This window comes from Malus domestica, chromosome 15 (genome assembly GCF_042453785.1).
Source record: "Malus domestica chromosome 15, GDT2T_hap1".
Taxonomy (NCBI): Eukaryota; Viridiplantae; Streptophyta; class Magnoliopsida; order Rosales; family Rosaceae; genus Malus; species Malus domestica.
This window is the reverse complement of record NC_091675.1, coordinates 17,352,654-17,377,119: the sequence shown is the minus strand read 5'-3', so window position 1 is coordinate 17,377,119 and position 24,466 is coordinate 17,352,654. Positions and strand designations below refer to the sequence as shown.

The window sequence follows — 24,466 nt, the reverse complement described above, 5'->3', positions numbered from 1 at the left end:
TCCGTGCAAAATTATGTTAAATAAGAATAAAAATGACAAATATACATCAATTTAATAGACAATGGGCTAAAATGATTTGATAAAAATTAAGGGTATTTTGGTCATTATATTCTTATTTAATAGAGATTTTTCAAGGAATGACCAAAATGATTGATGGTGGACAAACTCAGAGACCAATTATATTGATTTCTAATCTCAAAAATTAAAGTGAGGAGTTATGCCAATCTTATGGATCATTTTGGATAAAAAACCAAATTTTAATACGTGAGGCCTAATTTTTTTATTAGTCAACTTTACCTTTAATATATCTTGAGGGTTATCCATTCCAATTTGATTTTCGAAACCAAATGAGGCATATATTGAACTCCACAATTAAACTCACGCACCACATTGTACATGGACTAGTAGTATTATATTTTACTTGTAACTGAGAGGTAGATTTGAGTTTCATATATAACGAATTCGTTACTATATTTTTTTTACCCCTTAGATAGATATCGTTGTATTAAAAATAAACATATGAATTATAAGTAGTATTTTTTTGCAACTTATAAGTGAAATGTTATAAATTTTGATAACTAATTCGACAATTACGTATTATTGTAACACTATGTGTCTAACACTCCATTTAGAACATTGTCGTTGAGGCAAATGATGCTAGATTGCGGTGGCAAAAAGAAAAACCCACTAAATGTGCTGGTTGAATCCATTCATTCTCTTTAACAACTCTAGTTAGAATATTGTCTGCAGACTGCATATAACGCTATATCACAATGACAAAAAGAAAAAACCCACTAAGCGTGCTAGTTTGATCAATACATTCTTTTTAACAACTAACTATCTAATTCATTAACGATATCATTTTATTATAAAAAAATGTGTCATTAAAGAAAAAACGGATATCACTCATATCTCAATAGTTACTAAGTTTGATATGATACTCGTATTATAGTATAATAAATTAATAACAACACGTGATAATGTCAATGACACTCGTTCATAGGATGCCCATGCACCCGTTACCGAACGCAAACCTGCAACCCGAAGTAAGAGAGAGTTTTCACACGGTCACGCGCGCAAACGCGAACCAAACAAACAACTGCCGTTCACCAAAAAAAAACCAAACAACTGCCTACTGCCGTTACCGACCGTCCCTCTTTTGTTCCTCCTCCATTTTTCGACGCACAGTCAAATCAAATGTCTCTCTATATACTATACATAAACAGTCAAATGCTTTTATTTTTCGATTTTCTCTTCGTTTTCTATTCATTTTTGGTCCGAAAATGCAATTAAAACTAATTAATTTAGCTTAAAGCCGATTATTAAATTAACACCTTCCTCCTCGTCCTCTCCTCCATCATTTCGTTCGAGGAGAAGAACAAGAAGAAGAAGAAGAAAACTTTGTCATGGCCGCCGGAGATTCCTCCCCCTGAAATTATTAAATTCTCCATTGAATTTCAAGGAGATTCAGAGGTCAGTTCATAATTTTCGGATTAATTTGTTGCGCAGGTTCTAAAGTTTCCATTTTTTGTGATTATAATTTCCAATTATCCAATTTTTGCTAATCACTGATGATTATTTGTTGTTTACGCTCGAACTTCATGGACTTTGTGTTCAATTTCTTCCTATTTATTGAGCTGGAAAATTCAAGTTTAGCAAAAAAATGTGAATTTTGTTTCTCTTTCTCTTGTGTAACTGAAGGAGCTTGGTAGCAGAAAGTTAACTGATCGATTTTTAAGGCAGAGGAATAACGTTAGCATAATTTTGCACTTTTAATTCGATTTACGAGCTTAATCCAGCAAGAATAAGTTTTTTTTTTGTTTTTATTTAATTTATTGTTAATTTTGGAAATTAATCGTCCGGAAAGGTTGAAGTGAACATCAAAGGTTAAGGATTTAAGTAGGAACAACAGAAACTGATCTTTTGGAGAGTTGTAGCTCGAAAACTATTGAATCATAAAGTACCTGTTATTTCGTTATGTTCTGTGAGTTCAAAGTTTCCGGCTTTGAGTGAATTGATGTCAATGTTGAATTTTTTGATAGGAGGGAAGCCCCTTAGTATGAATAAAGATGAAGAGACGAGTAGCCCCAGTTGGGGGGCCTCGTTTTTTGCGCAAACGGAAGATGTTGCAAGAGCAGTTGCTGCTGTAGCGGCCTCTGCTACTGCAGCTCATTCTCCGCGGCCATCTGCTGTATACTCGTCGAACGAAGATGGTGGTGGTGGCAGTGGCAGTCCACTTCAGAGGTTACAACGCCATGTTACAAAGGTGCTAAAAGGTTTCCAACATCCTCCTGAAGTGAAGCGAGGAACTTACAATCCAGAAGTTTTGACTAGCCAGAAGCGGCAATGGGCATTGCAGTATTTGGTATGCAGTTTCGTAAAGTGACCCGTTTGTTTCCATGAAACTTATTTGTATGCAATTCAGTAATGGGTTAATCAAGAATCAAGATAAATAATTTACGTACTATATTCCACATTAATTCCATTTTTTTATAGGTTAAATTCAAAGAAAAGTTACTTCATCTTAAAAACAAGTTCTGTATTGTTAGTTTCCAAATACATTCGCATATGGAAGCCAAAATTTCATCCAAGAGATTCCGTAACACCTCTGTTATTTACATGTGCAGGATCATAAGTCTTTAAAACAGCCAACAAGGCTTTTTGAGAGCATGGTAGTTATGGGGCTTCATCCTAATTGTGATATTCAGGCACTTCAAAGGCAATACATTGGAAGAAAGTGTGATGGTCCAGGAAGATTTAATAGTCAGAATCGCTCTCGTGTAGAACCCAATATCGAACCTCAGGTGGGGATTTTGTTGCCAAATGGCCAATATGTTTGCATAGTGATGCTTGGAAGTAATTTGAGTGCTAGGTATTAACATGGGTTTCTACTTCTAGGTGTTATTTGTTTATCCTCCGGAAAAGCAGCTGCCTCTACAATACAAGGATCTCCTTTCATTTTGCTTTCCTGGAGGTGTAGAGGTTAGGTTTTTTCTTGACAATGTTTTTCTCATCCTGTTGACACCTCAGATGTGAATGACACCGTGGAAATAATCATTTTCTGATATTGACCCCTCTGCTGCGAATGACTTCAGGTTCATGCTGTTGAGAGAACTCCTTCAATGAGTGAGTTAAATGAAATTCTTCTGGGACAGGTATTGTGCTACATTGTGCTCTCATAGTATTACTGTTAATTAATGCTTATGCTACTTTCTTTTAGCTTTTTATGAATAAATCTTCACCTGGTTTCGTACCTTTTCCCGGAGAGAATCATATGTAAAAGCTTTTTAACTAGCTAGTCTTCAAGTTTCTACTAGAAAATGAGATTAATTTGAAAATTTGTGGATTGAGTTTACTAAGGTTTTAGGATGTTTTTAACAACTCTTCTTTCTATGGGACTTTAAACTGTTTCTGCTAATTATAAGATAATTGTTAAAAGTGGAACAGGATGGTATAATGTTGCTACATAGAAGTCTTTCGTCATGTCCTAATAAAAATTATTACACAGAATCTGTTTTATTACTTAATTTGAAATATATGTAACTTTTCAGACACTTGTATGACCATGATGATGCTTATTTTCAGGAGCATTTTAAAAGGAGCGATCTGTCCTTTGTATTCAGATTACAGGTAATTAATAACCTGTTATGTATCCACGACTCTTTTGTTATTGATTTTCCTCAATTCAATATAAAATTTCTCTACTTTGCAGCATTTACCTTTTGACATATAAATATCTAGTGGTGGTGCTGTAGGATAGAAGCGTTAGTGGTGTTGCCGGAAAATTATAATTGAAACAACGTTGTTTTGGCCATAATTCAAACAACTGGTTACTTAAGAGTTGTATAAATGCCCACAGAGAAGAAGATCGCTATGAAAAATGCAAAGCATATTTACTCAGATTGAATTTTTTCCTTAAATTTGATAAGATTTTTATATGTTTAAGAGGATATTATGGATTGTCAGTTATAGTTAACAGACATTATTTAAGAAGATAATCCCTTTTCTTTTATGTTATTTATATTAGTTTAATTTCTTTATGTGACATGAAATTATTCTTTTTGCTCGAACCTAAAGAATTCAATTTTTCTTTAATGTGAATTATTTCTTTCATTTCCCTGATGACCCATTTTGTACAATATTTGGTTTGTAGGTTGCTGATGATTCAACTTTGTATGGATGCTGCATGTTAGTCGAAGAAGTAGTGCAAAAACCCTCTGGATTGCTTTCCATGATTGCAGAGAAACATCCTTCTCGCCCATCTTTGAGCCGTCATATATTAACCACTCATAGATGTTATTGCATTCTCTCAAGGGTTCCAGCATTTGAGTTACATTTTGGTGTATTGAACAGGTGTGTTATTGTTGTTTTGGATGCTCATACTTATTCAGGCAGAAAATAAATGTGTTTCCTGCTATCTATTTATGCATTAGATCGAAGGTTGTGCTATAACTAATCTAAAAACAAATGAAAGAGTTCGTTGAGGAAAAAATTATGGTAGCTTTCTCATTATAAGGTGGAACCGATGTGACTTCTAAACAACACATAAAAGATTTTAAACTGTCAGCTAAAGGACTCTTGAAAGTAAGATCTAGCACTGGCTCATAGTTATGCGCGGGAATACATATGCCCCCCTTTTGGTTTTTGATAGGTCCTATGATTAGACAATCATCTTTACCATTTGACTATGTTACTCAACTTGAATATGTTTGCTATTTTCCTGTAGCATCTTCACAGAGGAAAGGTTGGAACGATTAACACAAGGAATAGATCTTTTAGATTTAGAAAGCCCAAAGGATTATGACAGTGGTGAAAATTTTGAAGATACTACTGAAGAAACTTCAGATGGTGTATCACTAAGCAGTAGAACTGAGGAGGACATGCGGAATGGAACTGCAGAGTTTTCTCAATCGGGGAGATTTGCAGAAAATGGGAGTCACATAGATCATCAAATGGTAGATGGGAATTTTAACTTGTCAACGAGAAGGGTTAGTGGAAATGTTGTTGTTCCAGTTGAACCTGAAACTGAGATAGTTAGTTGCAAAGGAGAACCTGGCGGTGTGAATGCTGAAGTTTGTGAGGTCTACGTTGATGACTTCTCTACAAACAAACAAGCTGTAGAAAGGCGATTACCGAATGCTGTCCTACCTCTGCTGCGCTTCTATCAGTATGAAAGCTCTGATTCTTCCTGCAGGTAGCAATTGTACTTCTTCCTTTGAAGTTTTGGGTGGTGGTGGTTGGTAATTATGAAGGATATGGGCTACTTTAAGGTCTAAGCTTCTGTACTTATTACTTGGAAGTGTTTTATGCAGTTTTCAAGGCTCTCCTAGTGAGGACAGAAATTTTAGGAGCGATGTTGATTTTACAGAGACGGACGAGGCATCTTTCTCTGGCCAAGATGATTCTGACCTCATTGATATTCTTGAATGGGCCAAGGTGCAAAAAGGACTTTTTATTCTTGGATCTAGATATGAATCGAAGCTCTTTTTAATGAGAATCACCTAATGTCTCTTGACAAAATTTTCCCAAATTTTCAGGCAAACAATCATGGATCATTGCAGATAATAAGTGAGTACTACCAATTATGTTGCCCTGCTAGAGGTACCACTGTTAAGTTTCATCCTTTGGACCACCTGCATCCCTTGGAATACCATAGACCAAAAGTAAACATTTTACGTACTGCGGGCTCAACCATTGATCTGAGGTCGTGCAATACGAGTCTGGAATTCGCTGAGGTAAAGACTGATGATAGCTTTACGAACTTATCTCATGTGTGGTGAATTTAGTTGATCTTTTTCCTTAATAACATTCGTGTTCATTTGAATTGTATTTCTGTTGGTTGTTATCAGGCACAAAGTGCTTTCTTGGTAGAGGAGGAAGCAACTGCATTATCAGTATGGGCTATTGCATGCATATGTGGCTCCTTACGACTTGAAAATGTTAGTTATTGGCTCAACATAAGTATGCCATATTGACTATACCTTTATATGAATGAATGCCAAATTGTGTTACTTTCTTAGAGGCTTGCTTCGTGGCTGACGTTGGGTTTGATTGTCCTCATACTTTGCAGGTATTAACATTGTTTGCAGGAGCACTGTTGGAGAAGCAGATTGTAATCATTTGTTCCAATTTGGTACGTATTAGACATTATTCCAAGTTTTTATAGGCCCGGTGAAGATTAACAATCCAATCTATGTATTCTTTTTACATCTGTGTTTTCTGATGTGTGCAGGGTATCTTGTCGGCCTCAGTGTTATCAATTATCCCTCTGATCCGCCCCTACCAGTGGCAAAGCCTTCTAATGCCGGTATAGTTTCCTTACTGCCTGCAAGCTATTTTATAAATATATTAAATGCATTGCTGTTTTCATGTGAATAACAATGTGCATAAACTTTCCAGGTTTTACCAAATGACATGCTGGACTTTTTAGACGCACCTGTCCCTTACATAGTGAGTTCTCAAGTTCTTGTCTGTTATGTATATTATTTGAGGGAAGAGGCCTATGGTTTGTCAATTTGTATTTGTTGGTCTATCTGGATCCATCATTTTCTCAAATTATTTTTGGAAGGAAAACCTCTGTTTTGTCTTCTTCAAGTAATATAACAAATATAAAACAGTAGTGCCCCTTCCCCACCAAGCAAAAACCCCGAACACACACATCACTGTTAAACCCGTTGCACTAACTAAGCCATCTTTTTACTTTTTCTAGTTAGCCTTAGTAACGTATCTAACTTTGATTGGTTATTAAACATATTTCTTCTGTAGGTTGGTGTGAAGAACAAATATGAAGTACAGTCGAAACTATCCAATACAATTGTAGTTGACGCCAACAAGAACCAGGTTTGTTGTTTTTAAGCAATTGTATTTTTCTACTCGTGGAACATGCATAAAAGGCTCATATAAGTTGTACCTTAAATTCAGTTGTATGGTCATTATTCGTTGCAATGATCTCAAGGATTTAATACTAGTATATAGTTTTGTCACTATAAAAGAATATTAGTTGAGACTTACGTAGCATTCTTTGGGGCCTCAAGGGGCATAACATTGTTGCGAATGCTTTCATCTTTTGAGATAATTATGTTTCAGTGCCAGATAATTGTCTTTCCATGAATAATTTTGTGGGTTCAGGGCATGGACAAATCTGCAATTTGGCCTTAGGTTGGCAAATCTGCAATCTGCCCATAAAACTGAAAGGAAAAATATTTATATTGACACATCTTGTGTTTAACTTTTTCTCATGCTTTTTCAATCAATTGTCATGTACTTTCTCTTTTCTCATGTATGATTAATGACTAATGTTGATTAAAATGCAAATATTCGTAAGAAATACTAAATTCGTCCACTTCATGATGTAATAGGTGAAGTCGCCTACAATACCTCAATTACCACAACATAAGGAATTATTTTCAGCCTTAAGTCCTTATCATGCAAAGCTTGTGGGAGAGAGTTTTTTGGGTAGGAAAAGGCCAGTGTACGAATGCACAGAAGAACAGGTGTGTTATGCTTTGTTCAATTGTGTCTGATTTAAAAAAATTTACTCATCTACCTTTAGTTTTCATGTGTTTATTTGCTGCTTGTAGATTGTAGCTGCCAAGGGTTTCCTAGGAGTGTTGAGAACTTATTTGGATTCTCTTTGCTCGAACCTCCGTTCACATACAATTACTAACGTACAGTCCAATGATGATAAGGTCAGTTTGTTGGCCAACAATGACAGCTTTTAAGGACTCAAGTGCCTTTAGAGGATTATTATTTTTCTTTCACCTTCTTTGTAATGATTAGTACTTTAAAAGATAATTTTCCCGAAAAATACATAATTATATATATATATATATATATATATATGCATGGACTAAGTTCTGTCGACATGTCAAATATGTGGAACGTCAGCGTAATGCATCATTATATCCATTCATTTGGCTCTTCAGTTTTTATGATAATGGTGCAGATCAAATGGTCAATTTTGTTTGAATGTGGAAATTCCTAGCTTGTAAGATCTAGTTAACATTCATATGTGGATGCACGTTCATAGTCCTACAGATCTGACACTGATTTCCCTCCAATTAGGTATCATTACTTCTGAAGGAGAGTTTCATCGACTCATTCCCTAGTCGTGATCGACCATTTATGAAGGTGCGTTCCTTGAGATAATTTTCTTTTGTCTATGTGAGTGGTAAAATTGTCAAAGAAAACACAAATCTAAGCTCTGAAAGAGGCGTGACCTCGGTCAAGAATGGTTAATGTTCGTTTCGGTGTTCTGTGTTTGTATATTGTAATCAATTTATTCAAGATAAATCTTAATTCTTAACCACCCTTTTACTTTATTTCTGAAAGTGGCTTGTAATCTTTCTTCAATGCTTACTCTGGGTGCTCTTTTGAGTTGTATTGTATAAAGCTGAAAGCACACTGATGTATCCTTTTTCCTCCCTAAATGCCATGCAGCTTTTTGTGGACACACAAATGTTTTCTGTACATACGGATCTCGTTCTCTCTTTCTTCCAGAAGGAATAGTGCCGCCGCCATGCGAGGTCAGGCCTTGAGTTATATTTTTGTGCTGTGAACCTGAACGTAAGTTCAGTAATGTAAAATTATAAGTTCCGTAATTCATGAATTCAATCGTTGCTTCTTGAACGGAGCTTCGCTTCTCCGGATGAAAAGGTTGCCTGCTTTGCTGCATAATGTATCATGACGAATCTGTATTTCAACATATGAAAGAACTAAACAAAAAATTCTAGTATATCCCGCTCTAGTTGTAAATAGTAATTTTGTTTATTTATTTACCTCCACCAGTAGTGAGATTTTCCGTTGGTTTACTTATTTGAGTTGTTGATTATTGAGACCCTTAATTGGATGCTGTAATTCTGGTTTTGGGTACATATCAATTAGCGTGCTAACTACATGTTCGGCCCTGCATTTGGAATGGCTGAAAGTGCTTTTGGTGCTTTTGGATAATCCAAAAACACTTGAGCTTGGTACAATTTTCTTGTGCTTCTAGTGAAATGGATTCTAGTAGATGCACTTACGAGCAGAAATAATGGTAAATACTTTTCCCAAAAGCGATAGGATTTTGTAAAATTTTGTTGTGCTTTAGATTGATTTAACTTCTAGGTTTTTAGCAGATGCGCTTACGAGTGGAAGTACTTTTTGCCTATATTACTTCTGGATGCTGTAACAGTCGTCGTTAAAATATCATAATATTTACTTTGAAGAGAAGTGAAGAAAAAGGTGTAATTGTGGGATGAGGATCCTCTTTGTGGGATCTAGGGATTCTCACATTCTAGTCGTTCATCGTACATTGCGAGGTCAATTTTCTTCAGTTACTATTTGTGTTTAATTTTAAGACCAACTCCAATGGTAGGCTAAAAGCCAAATTACCCCACAAAATTACCCCTCAAAATTTCCCTCCAAACCCGCTCCAACCCAAGAAGAAAATTTGGGCTAAATGCTAAATGCTAAACCAAGGTCATATTTCTTCCGAAATTTAGATCAGAAATTAAAATTTAAAATTTTCAATATTTATTGAAATTTATATTTTTTTTAAATTAAAATGTTCATAAATTTAATTTACGATAGTCTACATATTTATTTATTTTTTTTAAAATTTAATTTAACAAAAAAATAGCTTAAGTTCATTCTTTAATAATTCCGGGCTAAAATTTTAGGCTAGAACGGTTGAAGCAGAAAAACTGTTTCTAGGCTAAAAGCTAAATTCTTCGGGCTAAAATATTTGGCTTTTAACCCAACCATTAAAGATGGTTTAAATAAAAAATATCAAATGATTTCTGATCGCACGATATACGATAAAATGGTTAAGATATGATAATTTCTAAGATTTTCACAATTTGGATCCGGATGGGATCCAAATCCGTAATTGTGGTCTGCCCACAGTAGAAAATGCATGTGTGTTTAGCCTGCCAGGAGAGACAGGAACAGTGCCAGACAGTGCGTACTACATTCAGTACATATTGCTACTTCCAAACGTACAACACGGGTAGTTTCATGGGAACTTGATACATGGTTTTTTTTTTCTCACTTTAACTTTTATACCAAGCTTGAGGACTTATACTTGGGATGGGACGCCAGTGTGGCAATGTCTCAAAATGTTATCGTACTATTATGTGAAAAAAGTTACATTCTTAACAATGTGTTATTGACTTAGATATCGTCATAGGAAAATCTCAAGTGTAGGTGAGTCCGTCTTCTATAGCATATGTCATATGCACTTGATGACTTCTATTTTTGAAGCAAGACTTGTTTCAAGAGAGATGATTTCTGCAGTCTTCTTTTTAGTTGTTAGATCGAATAAATATGGGAGAATCAAACATAATAACAAGTGAGGAAAGTGAAAACGGAGTTTGAAAATTATTTCTTCTTGTTTCAGAACTCAATATATGGTTTTAAAACCCCAAGCAAAACTGTAACTAATAACCATAAGAAGAAAAAAGGAAATACTTTCACCAATTTGTATATAGCCATGGGTCTCTTGGTGATGTAATCAGAGAATCAGTCGTCTACTGTTAAAGAGTCATCATCTCTCAACTTGCATGCTCCACAGTTTCATTGGGTTGGACAGTAACCTGTATGGAGAGACCAATTCAGAGTTTTTTTTTTTTTTTTTTTTTTTTTCAAAGGATAACATATATTAAAGGCGAATCAAAAGGTTTACATCTTGAGCAAGAGTATTAAACAAAAAAGCTGGGCCAATATTATCCCAGGTGAAATCACGACCTTCCTTTAGCACATACTTAGCCACCAAGTGAGCAGCCTGATTGCTCTCCCTAGGCACAAACGCAAACGTAACCGACGTCAACATTCGTGCTAGTATCTTGATATCGCCAAGAACACAGTCCAAATTAAAGTCTTCAGACACTTCTTTCCTGATCATTTGAATGATCTTCTGAACATCAGATTCGACAATTACATGATTGAATCCGTGATTAATACAAGCCGACAACGCTGAGCGTATCGCTATGGCTTCGGCCGCAGCAGCGCTTTGACAGAGCATAGTACCGGTGCCGCCCGCAGCTTGGAGCACCCCGGCAAAGTCTCTCCCCACCCAGCCCACTCCTGCACGACGGGAATCCTTGCACCAATTCAGAGTTCAGAAAATAAAAATAAATAGCAAGTGGCTCTACTATACAGTTGTGATGAGGAGTGTTGCCCTTACATTCAGGTGTGAATTTGAACTCTGTCAGCTTTTTAATCTAACAAACCTATCGCTTTACAAAAAAATAAAAATAAAAAGAAAGGAAAAATAAAAAATTGATATTGCATGTTAGTGGTATGCCATCCTTTGGGTTTGGGTAAGGTCATACATTTATTTATTTTTTTTTATAAAAAATGAGTTTCATTTCTTATTTTCTTCCTACAATAAAAAAATAAAATAAAAATAGGTGTTAATATTTAGTCTGTATACAATGTCCTGCTACTTGTATCATGGGTCTGCCATATGCCTGAAAACCCCATTTATTGAAAACTTGGTATTTCAGCCAAAAAATAAGTAAATGACTGAAGTTGTCCAAAAAAAATAAAAATAATGAAAATAACTTGAAAGTTTTGAGTTTTAACGATAATGACAAAATAAAGGGTAAAATGAATAGTATCAGGTTTGACTTTTTAACGTAAAAATGTGATTTTTCTTTAAAATGAACAGTACTGTAGATTTTTCGTTAAAACTTCGAAAAAAAAAAAACAAGGTGAGGTGATGGTGTGTTTGAAACAAAAGCAAAAGCATAAAACTATAAAAAATATCACAATAAAATTGAAGAAAAGAAAAAGAAAAAAAGAAAGAAAGAAGAAAGAAGAAAGAAGGGGGTAATAAGTAAAGTGAGGTGAGGTGATGGTGTGTTTGATGAGAGAAATCAGAAGCCAGAAGCGGTCCTGCCGCTCTGAAATCTGAATCACTGGGGTTTTTCTAAATTTCCGAAATAGAGAATGGCCAGATTGTAAGTGGGTCTCTCCGACTCTGACTCTCTCTGAGGTAAAGGAACAGAAGAAAATAAAAGTAAAAGGGTTAGTAGCTGCAGTAAAAGCCCCAACAACACCGTACAATCTCTGATCTGACCACCCGGACATGCACACACCAACTCTCTCTCTCTCTCTCTCTCTCTCTAGAGATAATCATATTAAGGAAAATACTTTGCTACTCGCATCTTAACGTGTGCGTTGAGATTTTTCAGTTTCTTTAACGAATTACTTCTTGGTATGTGAAACTACAGTATGCTTGAATGAAGAATGTTCATTTCTCGGGCACAGGTGGATTATTTTAGTAGTTAGTATCTTTCTTTTCAATTTATTTCATCCTGAATTCAAACATACTCCTTTTTTATAGTATAAATAGTGACATATAATATTGCTTGTAATAAAAATTATTTCTTTTTTCTAAAGATGCAAGTAATTAACAACTTGTTTTCTTCGTCTATTAATTTTGAGAACTTTAACGAAAAGCTTCTGGTACTGTTCACTTTAACGAAAAACCACATTTTTACACTAAAAAGTCAATCCTGGTACTATTCATTTTACCCTTTATTTTGTTCTTATCATTAAAACTCAAAGTTTTCAAGCCATTTTCATTAGTTTTCCTATTAATTTTAGCTTTTAAACTGAATAAATAAAAATAATAAATAAACAGGAATGCAAAAGAAAGAAAAAATAATTGTGAAGAAAACATGATTTTTGTACTAATAATAATGATTTTTGTACTAATAATATTGATTTGTTTACATATTCACTTGGCTTTAGTTTATGCATTTCCGTAGAGTTGTCAGAGACAAGAGCTGCCACAGCTGCAGCAGCTTAGATGCAGAGTCAGTAGCAACAGAGGTGCAGTCATAATATTTGCAGAGTCAGAGAGAGAGGAGAGAGAGGGGAGGTGGGGAAATGGCAATGGCAAGCAGCAGAGGCAGCAGCAGCAGTACCGTAATCAGAACCATTAGTTTTATCCATGTACAGAAGATTCTGCAGCTAAATGGTCCCTGAAAATAAATATACCTATTAGCAACTCTCCTCTCTCTCCTCTCCCTCTCTATCTCTCTAACCCTTCTCTCTTCTTTGTTTCTGCACTCTGAAATCTGAAAATAAATATACCTATTAGCAGTCTCAGGTTTCATCTTTTTTTTCTCTCTGTCTTTGGTTTCTTTGAAAACCAAGTTTCTGGTTTTCTGCTTTCTCTTCCTTCCTTCCTTCTGATTTGGGAAATAATTAAAAAATAGTATGAGTAGCACTGGAAGAAGCGGCAGGTTTCCTTTCACTCCATCTCAGTGGCAGGAGCTTGAGCACCAAGCTCTTATCTACAAGTACATGGTTTCTGGAATCTCCATCCCTCCTGATCTCCTCTTCTCCCTCAAAAGAAGCTCCTGCAGCTTGGACTCCCCTCTCCCTCCAAAGATCTTCTCTCACCACCCTCCTCACAGTAAGCTTCTATCCCTCTCTCAATCTAAAATGAAGGGAACTTTATACTTTTGAGTGCATATTATTTCTGGGTTTTGTAAAAGAAATGGAACTTTGAAGTTTTGAGTGCATAATATTTGTGGGTTTTGTGAAAAGAATGGAACTTGGAAGTTTTGAGTTGTGGGTTTTTTCTTGCAGTTGGATGGAACTGTTTCCAGATGGGATTAGGAAGAAAAATAGACCCAGAGCCAGGAAGGTGCAGAAGAACAGATGGGAAAAAATGGAGGTGCTCAAAAGAGGCGTTTCTGGATTCGAAATACTGCGAGAGGCACATGCACAGAGGGAAAAACCGTTCAAGAAAGCCTGTGGAAGTTCTCAAAACACCACCAATTTCAACACCAAAGTCATCAAACACTTCAACAAGTACCACCAAAATCAACGCTTGTTCTGCTTCTCCAAGTCCTGCAGCTTTTCATTCCCTTTCCTCATCGCTCTCTTCTCTCTCCTCCTCTGATTCCCACCCTTACCCTTTCCTCTATCATCATCACTCACCTTCTTCAAGGCCTCCTGGAATTGGATTCCCACATCAAGAGAGAAACACTACCTCCTTGTTTTTGGACTCTGGTTCTTATCCCCAACCCAGCTCAGAATACAGGTTTGTCCGTCCCAAACACAAAATTATGCTACTTATTTGCCTGCATCTGTTTTGAGCATTTTAGGGCAGTTAAGGGAGGTGTGTTTGTCCTCGCTGCTTACCCGGCCCTTATGCCGGTTGGCTAGAGTAGTGTGCACGTCCTAAGTTTAAGTCAGTTGGTCATTTCAGTGTGTCTGTCCTTATTTATTGCTCGTGGGTTTAGGCCGGTTGACCATGGCAATGTAGGCGAATTTGGTTTAAGCCGGTTGGCCAGGCGGTGTGCCCTTTGTGTGTTTATGCCGGTTGGCCAGAGCAATGTGCCTGTCTTTGGTTTATGCCGGTTCTTGTGTTTAGATTAGCTGGTCAGAGCACTGTGTTCGTTCTTTAGACTCTTGAGCTTGTTTGCCCTCTTTGCAAATTAGAGTAGTTTAAAATATCGTGATGGCAAGAAAAAGTTGTTGATTGTAGTTGTGTTTTTGTTGTTATTGGTTTGAGAAGAAACAGGTATGCTTATGGGATGAAGGAGGAGGTGGATGAACATGCATTCTTCTCAGAGCCTTCAGGCACAGTGAGAGGCTTCTCTGGCTCTTCATCCATGGACGATTCGTGGCAGTTCACACCGCTCACAATTAGTACTTCTTCGTCGTCGAAACAGAGAAGCTGCTCTGCTTTTCAGAGTGATCAGCAGGATCAGCAGCTTCGGAGCATCAAACATCAAAAGCAAGATCATCATCAGCAGCAGCAGCATTACTACGCTATGGACCGAAATGAAGGATCCCAGAAGACCGTTCATCGATTCTTCGATGAATGGCCCCCTAAAGATAAAGATTCGTGGCTCGATTTGGATGATAAATCATCGAACAGCGGATCGGTTTCCACCACCAGGCTCTCAATCTCCATTCCTACCTCTGGTCATGACTTCCCCGTCTTCACCTCAAGACATCATAATAGTAAGCTGACTTACAAATGCATTTACTTCTGAGTTTGTTTATGATACAAGCAAATATTTACCCTAAGCCCTTAAATTAATTCAAGAGACTCTTAACGAAAAATCCGCGGTATTGTTCACTTTAACAAAAAATCATATTTTTACACTAAAAGATCAAACTTGGTACTATTTATTTTAACTTTTATTTTGTCTTTATTATTAAAACTTAAAGTTTTCAGGTTTTTTTTCATTACTTTTTCTTTAATTCAAACTACGGAAAGAGATTCAAATTGGGGTGCAGCAGCTTTAGCTAACGTAGCTACGGTCATGTCGGTTAATTAGCCAATACAGTGTCTATAATTATTCAGATCCAGTTGAGATCTTTGTCTAATAAGTTCCATATGTTTTTGGTTTTTTGCAGATGACTGAGTTTTTCCAGTGCTGGTTTTCTGAATCAAAGGCCAAAACTGTGCTTGCAGGGTGTCACTATTTTATTTTATTTTTTCTTTTTAGTGTGTGTGTGTATGTAATGCAATGTCTAATTAGTATTGGAGTATTTATTTTTAATCATTTTATTTTAATTTAATATTACGTCTGAATGTCGTTGAATCAGATTATTGCGTTCTAACTTCTAAATGAAGGTTCCTATGTCTCTCTCTGACAATCCTGGTTGATGTCCTGTTCTTCACCATAAATAGTTCCAAATGAGTCAGCCCAAATCTGGTTTATTTATTTTTTGGGGACAATATTTTTGATGTTTTGAGTTGTTTGAAGACGTAATTGAGGAGGGGACCCAAATGGACCCAAGATTTTGGCTAAAATATTTGTCAGTGCTGACTCTGAGACTCTGAGCTTCCACAGTTCAACCCAGGTTCTGTTGGCATAAGAGTAAACTCCAATCCTTCCTTGGAAATCTCTAAACCTAAGGCTACAAGCATTCATCACCCTCATAAATACATCCACCAGCCACTGTACTTTGGATCTCTCTCTCTCTCTCTCCCCTTTCTGTGTTTTTGGACGGCCAAAATGAAAGTAGAACACGTGAGGGGAGATAGAGAATCCGACTCCTATCACAATGGCTTTTCCTTCTTCGCTATGGCAAAACTATGAGAGAGGCGGATCAATGCGGAAATGGAGTCGACTTAAATCAAAATACATAGGGTCTCATACTTTGGTGACAGCTGTTTTACAAATACGCGGTCTGGGTGCTTCTACACAAACTATTCTCCTTTCTTGAGAGCTAGCCGAAAAAAGACTCCTCAGGACCATGGATGTGCCTCCTCCTCCTTCAAAAGGAAACTTTAGTAAGGCTTCCTGACACGCTTGCACCTGGTGTGACCAACATGTAATTGAATATGACTAAAATACATGAGGTTCCATGCTTTTGTGAGAGTTGACCTACTAATGATTTGGTTTGAGTGTCCATAAGTTTTCCTCATTCCTTAGGAGTTAAATGAAAAACAGTTGGCTTCGCAATCACTCGTTTCAGAAAAATTACAGTTTAACAAGTGTTAAATTTCCAATCGTGCAACACTGAGATTTGCAGATTTAAGAAACTAATCCTTTACATTTAAGGTAGTGCTATCCACACACCCCTTTGTTACCTCTCACACCTTGTTAATTTGTTTGTTGATATCCTTTAATTCATTCGATGCGATGATCGAAAATTGAGAGAAGTATATGAGAAATAAAAATAAGTGTGTGGATAGCACTGCCCTGCATTTAAATTAGCTCTTTTTACAGTCTTCCTGCTCTTTTTTACCTTTGTATTTCCATATATTCAGATATTTATGGGTAAAAGAAACCAGAAAAAGGAAAACAACAAAGGGTAAAAGGAAGAGATGCACGTGCACCAGTAATATCTTTCCTTTAAAAAGTATAAATATGACAGACAGTAGATTTACGGAGATATAATATTTTGGTGAATTGGACAATGCAGATACACAAGTGTTTTTATAAAATTACACAAAAATTTAGTCCAAAAAAAAGCTTTCAAAAGATGCCAACCACTCTGCTGCTTCATACAAAAGAGCTAGCTGCCAATTCTTCAGGTATTAAATAGAATATTTATGTTGGATCCCAAGCATTTAAATCATAATTTACAATTAACTCTAACTAATGATTCTACAAAATTAGGCACGTGCAGAAAATCCTCTTCACTGGGTACCGAAGATGGATAGCAATTTGGGCCGTTTGCACTAAAAAATGAATATTTTACAAAGGCTAAAAGAGATCGTGAAAATCACTAGCATGCGATGAAATAGCAGAGAAAAGGGGAAAAAAAGGTGGGAATGGACCCTTTCGATATTGTAGTGCTTTCTTGGAGCTAAAGTTAGTTGTTAAAAGTTAAACCTGCAGGACCAGAAAAAAGAATGCATGGGCGTGAAAGTTGTTTAGTCATAGAAACGAGGCAGGAGAGGAAGCTTTAAGCAGAAGCAACACTATGTAATCTGAATGGTGCAGAAGCCAGTGTTGAGTGAGTGGATCTGTGGATAGGTATAAGTGCTTTTCAGAGAAGTGCTTTTCAGATGGAAGTGCTTTCAGATTTCAGCACATTCAGAGAAGTTAGATGTGATGTGCACTCTCACGTCTCAATCCTCGCATGTCACAGAATCTGAGTGGGTTTTGTTTTGTCCATCAAATACCTCAGTTTCGGAAAGAACAGAAAGCAGAAAGCTCTCAGCTTATGCACTGTCGTTTCAACTTAAGGAGAAATCAACCCATCACAGATGCACGGCGGTCCTGCTGAACCACAATGCATCTCTATCGACGACTGACAATTGCCAACAGGACGACCAACAGAAAAACGAAGCACTGGCACATCAACTGTCTAACTAAGAAAGTTCGGTCCCGCCAGTAAGTTGCTGTTTCGCCATGCATTCTGGGTGCATATACATTCACCCCGCACAACGTTTCGACTTACAGAATAAAACTCAGAATCTACATCTACAGCAATGGATACGAAATGAAGGTGTTGAGCCAAGCACGACGAATGAATAAACGAAGAGGAAAATTAATAAAAATGAAAACTTTGAGTTCTAACGATAAGGATAAAATAAAGAGTAATGTGAATAGTATTAAGATTGACTTTTTAGTGTAAAAATGTGATTTTTCGTTAAAATAAACAGTAGCTATTCCTTAAAGTTCCTTAAACGAAGCTTCTATTAGAATTTTAATTTTTTTTAATTTTATTTTTTTTCTGAAATACAAAATACTAATGCAAAAAATTGTCAAAACTAATGGGGATCACAAAATGAAACTATAAACAATGTAGTGATCCTCAGTGAATTGGTCAATGCCTTAATTTAAAGATTATTATTTGTTCAAAATTTAAGACATATTTACCGCTGATCTTGTAGAGCTCAACATAATGAAGGGATCTTAATCCTCATCGTTAAGATCGGTGTCTCCATTCAGCTTATCACTGCCACGGTGCTACCTTCTCTTCCTTCTCCGTCACTCTGTAACTCGGCAGAATTCTCTCTGACAGGACTGGACTCCGGTTGTTGCTCTGGTTGCTCATCATCACCAGATTCTGAAAATGCCCGCCTTCGTCGAGCTGTGGATTGTGCAGCCTGGAACATAAAGGTGAATACGTTATGGCCAGCAGCAAGGAATTTTTTACTGGGCAGAACAATTTCAACAATCACTCCATAAAAACTTCATTGATGCCGAGGCACCACGACATCCGGTCTAAATATTTTGAGTCCATGTCATGTGGTGACAAAATTGATAAGTTAGTATCCTTGGATTTATAGAGATAATTTACTACCTCCTCGTCAGCGTCAGAATCTTCAAGCCCAGCCGCTGCGAGAGGATCTTGAACATTCTCTTCATCATCCTGCTCATTCATCTGACCCGTGGGCTCCCCGTAATTCATGTTGGCATCTTCATCTTCCGGTTCTTCCTGATCATCCATCATCTCAGCTTCTGCTCCCTCCATTTCATAGCGTGATGTTGAGTGCTTGTCCTTCTTTCTCCTCTTGCCACCCTTTCTTCGTCTCTTTTCACTATGCCTGCCCTCTCATCGTCCATTTCTGACCTTTCCCTTCGCTTAGAACCTGGTGTACTGCTCTTCCATTGCTCCTGAAGATGCCCAAAGTTCTGAGAATCAGCACGATGAAATTCTTATCCTCACCTTTATGCGTGCAAATTGCTCCTCCTGTGTCTCACACGCTTTAGTTCATCCTCTTGCATTCTTCTCTCCAACTGTTACACGAAAGCATGAATGCATATATGATTATGTGAGACAAAAAATATATATATATGATTATGATGTAAACGCATACAAATGTATACAACTATAACCAAAGTTGTACACAGAGTGAAGCAACTTTCGAATACCAAACCTGGAATTTCCTCTGTTCCTCAGCCTTACGACGGGCCTCCTCAGCCAATGCCATTTGACGAGCAACTTCTTGTTTGTGCTTGATCTTCTGCTCCTCATGCTCAGCTGCTTTGAAGTGAACTCTCGCAGCATCAAGCGACTACAATACTCAACATGGGTATCAATTTTTTTCTCATCAAATCCATGGATGTGAAGGCTGGAAGCAGCAGACAACTGTCTGAATAAACGAACAGCATTTTCTAGCTCTGCAACTGTTGCCCACACCTGAAATATTGATACATATTTTGATGAGATATAGATATAGACTAACTAAACATACAATTACAGAAAACGAACATAATTTAGTTCCAACACAGACTTGAATCACTGAAACGAAAAACAGACTGACAACAAAATGAAGTGAAGCTGAGAACTTTTGCATTACAACACCGGCGTCAAACCTTTTTGCAGTAAACTCTTTTTGCAGTCCTGCCACTGCTCAGCTTCGTAATGGGTACGAGCCAAATAGAGTAGAATCTGAGAGTCTGTTATTGAAGAACTTCCTCAAGCAGTTTTGATACTGCAATACAGCATGAGTCATCAGCACATGTATGCATTCATCAAAATAATCTGGCTAAGAAAAACGAGGAAGTACAGAATAGAGAAGCAGCGAACTCACCATTTTCACAGCCAATGCAAAATTGCCTTGAGCAAAATAAACATGTGCCAAATTTATCCACACGTCTGGCATCTAAACAACAATGTTTCCACTGGCAGCTTCTCGAACCTACAACAGCAGAAATGCAGACAGGAAACCACTCATGTACTATACATGAGGTACTGTATACAGCTCGCAATGAACCAATTGTACAACTTACCAGTGTAAAAATGTCTTTTGAAACATCAAAGTGACCCTTCTCTGCAAAGACCACTCCGGCACCATTGGCAGCATACAAATTAGCAGAATGTTGAGATAGGACCTATAGGCATGTAAACATAAGTAAGAAAATAAGTATCTCATTTTTCAACTGATAAAACATGCTACAAAAAACTAAAAAGATTATTGAAGAAAAGAGTTATACTTCAGTGTAGAGTTCTTCCAACTTGGGATTTCTCTTCTCATTGCGAATTGCCGCGAAGTAGTTCCAGTTGCCCTTAAGAGTTTCAAAAAAGTGGTGAGATGTAAATAGTATTAAAGTAACAACTACAATTGCAAATGTGTTTCCCACTGAAAACGGCAGATAAAATTATAAAAATAAAAGTAATACGCACCAGAGATAGGGTGGCATAGGAATCCTTCCCCTCAGTTGCTTCACTAGCAGCCCATTATAGGTGACCCATTAAGAAATTTTCGTGTGAGTTCCTAAAAACAAAACCGTGAGGGCGTGGTCGGGGTCCAAAACGGACAATATCATGCTACATCGGAGTCGAGCCCGGGCTGGGATGTGACAGTTCATTTTAATGAAAAACCACATTTTAACACTAAAAAGTAAATTTTGATACTATTCACTTTACCGTTTATTTTGTTATTTTCGTTAAAACTCAAAGTTTTCAAACCCTTTTTCTTAATTTTCCTTTTAACATAAAAGTTCAGTTATTCAATTAGGATTTAAAAAAAAATTATAATACCTCATAAAAATCCGAACGCATGCATTCAAGATTTTAAACTAGTTCATAAAAATATTCAATTATACTTTAATTTTGAAGTCTTTTAATAAAGAATGGTTTAATAAACTTGCAGAAATCATTTTACTATTTTTTTAATAAACGATATTATTTTTTATCGTAAATACGTAAGTTATGCCTTCCAATAAACTAGTAAAATATAACTCAAATTCATCTTTTAACGAGTATCAAACTTAATACCTCTAACATATCGTCTTAAGATTTCTAATAGAATCGCCTAAAATTCAATTACACCCTCCCTTTCTCTCTCCTCTACCATATTCTTCTCTTTCCTCTCAGCTCGGCCTCCAGGTATCTCTCTCTCTCCTGCTACTTGAAATTTCCCTTCTTTTATTTTTTGGTAGTTTTTTGTTGAGTCTCATCTTCCGTTTACCTCTCAAATTCTTTGCTCATTGATTCTGCAGCTTATGCTTTGCATCCCAATTTATTTTACTTCTCTTATCTCACTAAAACCCTTCATCTCCTCCGTCAGCGTCCTACATCGACTGCAAAATCCTAATCAGAAACCTCCGATATCCGAGGCAATGCCGCTCAAATGGTAAGCACTTAAAACCCTAATCATATATTCGGACAATTTATGTATAATAAAGTTTTGTGCTTGATTTTTGTGGTGATGCAATTTTAGGGTTTTGCATTGGCAGCCCAACGCAGGGACGACGGTGAACAGTCAGATCATAAACGAAGTCACGCAGTGCGTCGAGAGCATCAATGGCGTCAAGGAAGGCAGGTGGAAAGCCACCATCACCTTCTACAAACCCATACTGCGAGGTACAGTACTAAATTTGTTTTGTTTTTCTATCTTGTCTGTGGGTTTTGTTAATTGTTTGAAAAATTAGATTTTGATATAGTACATTGTATGTGCATCATCAGAGCCCTCTTTAACGGGGGAGCCCACGCGTGATTTTCTGGGGATTGCGCTGCCGGAGCAACCCAGTAAGTACTACCTGATAATGCGGTTGCAGCGGATAATTCTCGAGGCGGATTCATCAATTCAGACGATTATGGAGAAGTTACAGTCTTACAAATCAAGGGTCTCGCTTTATTTTGAGGTTTCCCCCCTCCTTCCCCCTTCAATTGGTGTAGTTGGAAGGTTTGGTGTTCTGAATTTTGGAGGTTGAAATTGAGAAAATGGTTTTATTTGTTTCTTTGGTGGTTTATGGTTTAATGTGTAGGGGTTTCATTATCAACTCGGGGACTTCCAATTGAGAGTGGGGAAAGTTATTCCTACTCATTTGGAAAATTTGAGAGGAATAGTTATGGAGGTATGGACTTGCTCTAAGCTTTAAATTTGGTTGAGATCTGATTAGTTTTTCTTTTCACGGGGTTCGCCATTTTGATATTTAGCAAACTTATGAGTGTTTTAAGAAGTTAGATGTGCATTTTAAAAATATATTAGAACTTTGACAAGGGTTGCAATTGAGAAAGTGCCTTTTTGTTTTATTCAAGTGTTTTTGACGGTTCTTTAGGATCTCTTTGTTGGAAGAGTTAATGCTGATAGTAATGCTGATGAAAGTAGTTTTCTTGTTTAGATACCTCGATTAGAGTTTGTTTGCGTGCTAGATTGGAATACATGCTGAAGAACTCTTTGCCGAGCAGTGTGAATAACCAAGCTCTGGCAATTTATGAAAAGTCGGTTTCTTTATTATTGTTCCAAGGTTTCACCTTATAGATTAACGACCTCAAATATTTCCGTTGGATTGATTTCTGGATCTCGCTGTTAACTTCAATTACTTCCCATAAAAAGGCAAATTTGCATTTCTGAGAAATAATTTCATGTTGTCATTGTACTAGATCCTTTTTAATTGAAGTTACTTATGTTCTGCAGCTGGAGTACCTTCCCATTTCTTCGATGGAAAAAGCGAGGCAAGTCATGGAAGAGTTCATGGAGATTTGGCAACAGGCTTTGGCGAAAAGATCATTACCAGGACACTTCATGCATGTGGAACCAAACTTTTCCGAGTATGGCCTTGGAGACCAATATACTTCACAACATACTGCTGTCCAGTATGCTGCCATTATGGCTCAACTCGTTGCAACCGTTCAAGCAGTGCAGCAATCGGCAAGAAATTAGGAAGGAAGAAAAATAATTTGATGTATGTCATGTCACTTGTCAACTAGTTTGATGAACGGATGATTCCAATGCCATATGTTCTTAGCACTGACACTCCTGTTTGAATATAAGAGTTTGGGGAGGAATGAAGTATGCGGGTTCGATTGTCCATGGAAGACAAGAAATCAAATGATAGTATCTTGAGAACCTTTTCGATCACCTTGTTAATGAGGGTTTGGAGTAACGCTGTTTCTCCGTTTATTTTCTGTGCTCATTTCGACATGATCATATTTCCACATCCCTAGTCCAGAACTTCATTCTTGTTTCTCTGACAGACTATGAACACATGATATCAGAGAGGGAAATAGATGTTCTCCGGATCTCTCCCACCAAAGCTCAAAGATCAAGTGATCCTGGCTCAAGAAATTTGATCAAACGGTTACAAAGAGGGGGTCTCTTTAAAAGTTATAATAATTTTAGCTGTTGAATCAACTTTCAATAGTCCGAATCACTTGATTTTTGGGCTTTGGTGGGAGAGATCCGGGGATGATCTCTTTCCATCTGAGAGGAATTGACAAGAAACGGAACCATTTTTGTTGGGAAAAGTTTTCTTTTTTGAAAAAGAAAAGGATTTGTTCTGTTGATGAACCTCTTGAAATAATCGGCAAGGCGTACATATATACATACAGAATCAAAACAATGATTAGGCGTTCGCCAAAAAATAATAAACCTCTTGAAAAATGATAATTTTACTATATTGGTTCATTGTCATGGTGTTAATAACACAAGGACGTGTGAAAAAAATAGCTAACAGATGCTCTTATATTAATAGTACGGAACGCCACGTGATATTTTAAAGCAATAATACAATATTATGAGAGAAAGTTAAAAGTTAAAACATATAACATTGTGTTGTCCTGTGATAGTAAATGTCGAAATCTTGAGTGAAACCGTTATACATGCCCGAGTCCTGACTAGCCAAAGTCAATCCACAAGCACATTTCAACCTGGGCCTTTCCATATGTGCTGAAGCGTTGAGCCCTTCTTGAACCGAAGTACTATAACAAATCCATGCGAATCTGCAAATTTTTGCTTTTTGCACGTATTGTGAAAATTAAGGAAGAAAAACTGGTGCGAGTGGGAACAAAACGGCCGCACGTCCAAGGGAAGCCGCACACTGGCACAACAGTGCCTTACCGCCCTATAAATCCTCTGTTTGTTGGGCTTTGTGTCCATCAGCCACCACTCTCTCTCCTAATATCATCTCCAATAATTAAGTTAAAAATTAAATATTTTAGCTTGAAAAATTTAACTTTTAATCCAGAAACAATTTTTCTACTTCAACTGTTTTGGCCTAAAATTTTAGGAATTATTAATGAACTTAGGCTATTTTTTTCTTAAATTAATTTAAAAAAAAATGTAAACTATCATAAATTAATTTTATGAACATTTTAA

General features: G+C 36.8%; 4 protein-coding genes across 8 annotated transcripts; 3 read left to right on the top strand and 1 right to left on the bottom strand.

Moving 5' to 3' along the window:
* Nucleotides 1–1,136: 1,136 nt before the first annotated feature.
* On the top strand, nucleotides 1,137–8,734 carry LOC114821468 (uncharacterized). Its single transcript, XM_029093646.2, has 19 exons — nucleotides 1,137–1,473; nucleotides 2,043–2,365; nucleotides 2,628–2,804; nucleotides 2,899–2,982; nucleotides 3,096–3,155; nucleotides 3,586–3,630; nucleotides 4,154–4,353; nucleotides 4,727–5,194; nucleotides 5,313–5,436; nucleotides 5,538–5,735; nucleotides 5,850–5,939; nucleotides 6,071–6,133; nucleotides 6,233–6,307; nucleotides 6,400–6,450; nucleotides 6,766–6,840; nucleotides 7,359–7,493; nucleotides 7,581–7,688; nucleotides 8,065–8,130; nucleotides 8,440–8,734. Exons 2-19 carry the CDS (start codon nucleotides 2,060–2,062, stop codon nucleotides 8,506–8,508), a joined length of 2,394 nt encoding a protein of 797 aa, XP_028949479.1. The 5' UTR covers nucleotides 1,137–1,473; nucleotides 2,043–2,059; the 3' UTR covers nucleotides 8,509–8,734.
* A 4,011-nt stretch (nucleotides 8,735–12,745) lies between these two features.
* Nucleotides 12,746–15,560, top strand: LOC103406828 (growth-regulating factor 1-like). Of its 2 annotated transcripts, none has more exons than XM_029095147.2 (4): nucleotides 12,746–13,408; nucleotides 13,585–14,041; nucleotides 14,525–14,970; nucleotides 15,370–15,560. In XM_029095147.2, the coding sequence occupies exons 1-4, from the start codon at nucleotides 13,210–13,212 to the stop codon at nucleotides 15,375–15,377; spliced, it is 1,110 nt and encodes a 369-aa protein (XP_028950980.1). In that variant the 5' UTR covers nucleotides 12,746–13,209; the 3' UTR covers nucleotides 15,378–15,560. The 2 variants fall into 2 exon arrangements, with proteins under 2 accessions (XP_028950980.1, XP_028950979.1); XM_029095146.2 differs by having other exon boundaries at nucleotides 12,828–13,408; nucleotides 14,519–14,970.
* A 2,668-nt stretch (nucleotides 15,561–18,228) lies between these two features.
* On the bottom strand, nucleotides 18,229–19,025 carry LOC108169528 (protein CTR9 homolog). Its single transcript, XM_029094754.2, has 2 exons — nucleotides 18,721–19,025; nucleotides 18,229–18,523 (listed from the first exon to the last, which is right to left on the bottom strand). The coding sequence occupies exons 1-2, from the start codon at nucleotides 18,889–18,891 to the stop codon at nucleotides 18,362–18,364; spliced, it is 333 nt and encodes a 110-aa protein (XP_028950587.1). The 5' UTR covers nucleotides 18,892–19,025; the 3' UTR covers nucleotides 18,229–18,361.
* Nucleotides 19,026–21,127: 2,102 nt separating this feature from the next.
* LOC114821680 (mediator of RNA polymerase II transcription subunit 20a-like) lies at nucleotides 21,128–23,230 on the top strand. 4 transcript variants are annotated; one of them, XM_029094752.2, is made up of 6 exons: nucleotides 21,128–21,252; nucleotides 21,366–21,499; nucleotides 21,603–21,729; nucleotides 21,832–22,010; nucleotides 22,134–22,223; nucleotides 22,787–23,230. In XM_029094752.2, exons 2-6 carry the CDS (start codon nucleotides 21,497–21,499, stop codon nucleotides 23,030–23,032), a joined length of 645 nt encoding a protein of 214 aa, XP_028950585.1. In that variant the 5' UTR covers nucleotides 21,128–21,252; nucleotides 21,366–21,496; the 3' UTR covers nucleotides 23,033–23,230. The 4 variants fall into 4 exon arrangements, with proteins under 4 accessions (XP_028950585.1, XP_028950583.1, XP_028950584.1 ...); XM_029094750.2 differs by having other exon boundaries at nucleotides 21,587–21,729; XM_029094751.2 differs by having other exon boundaries at nucleotides 21,135–21,252; nucleotides 21,434–21,499; nucleotides 21,587–21,729.
* Nucleotides 23,231–24,466: the final 1,236 nt, after the last annotated feature.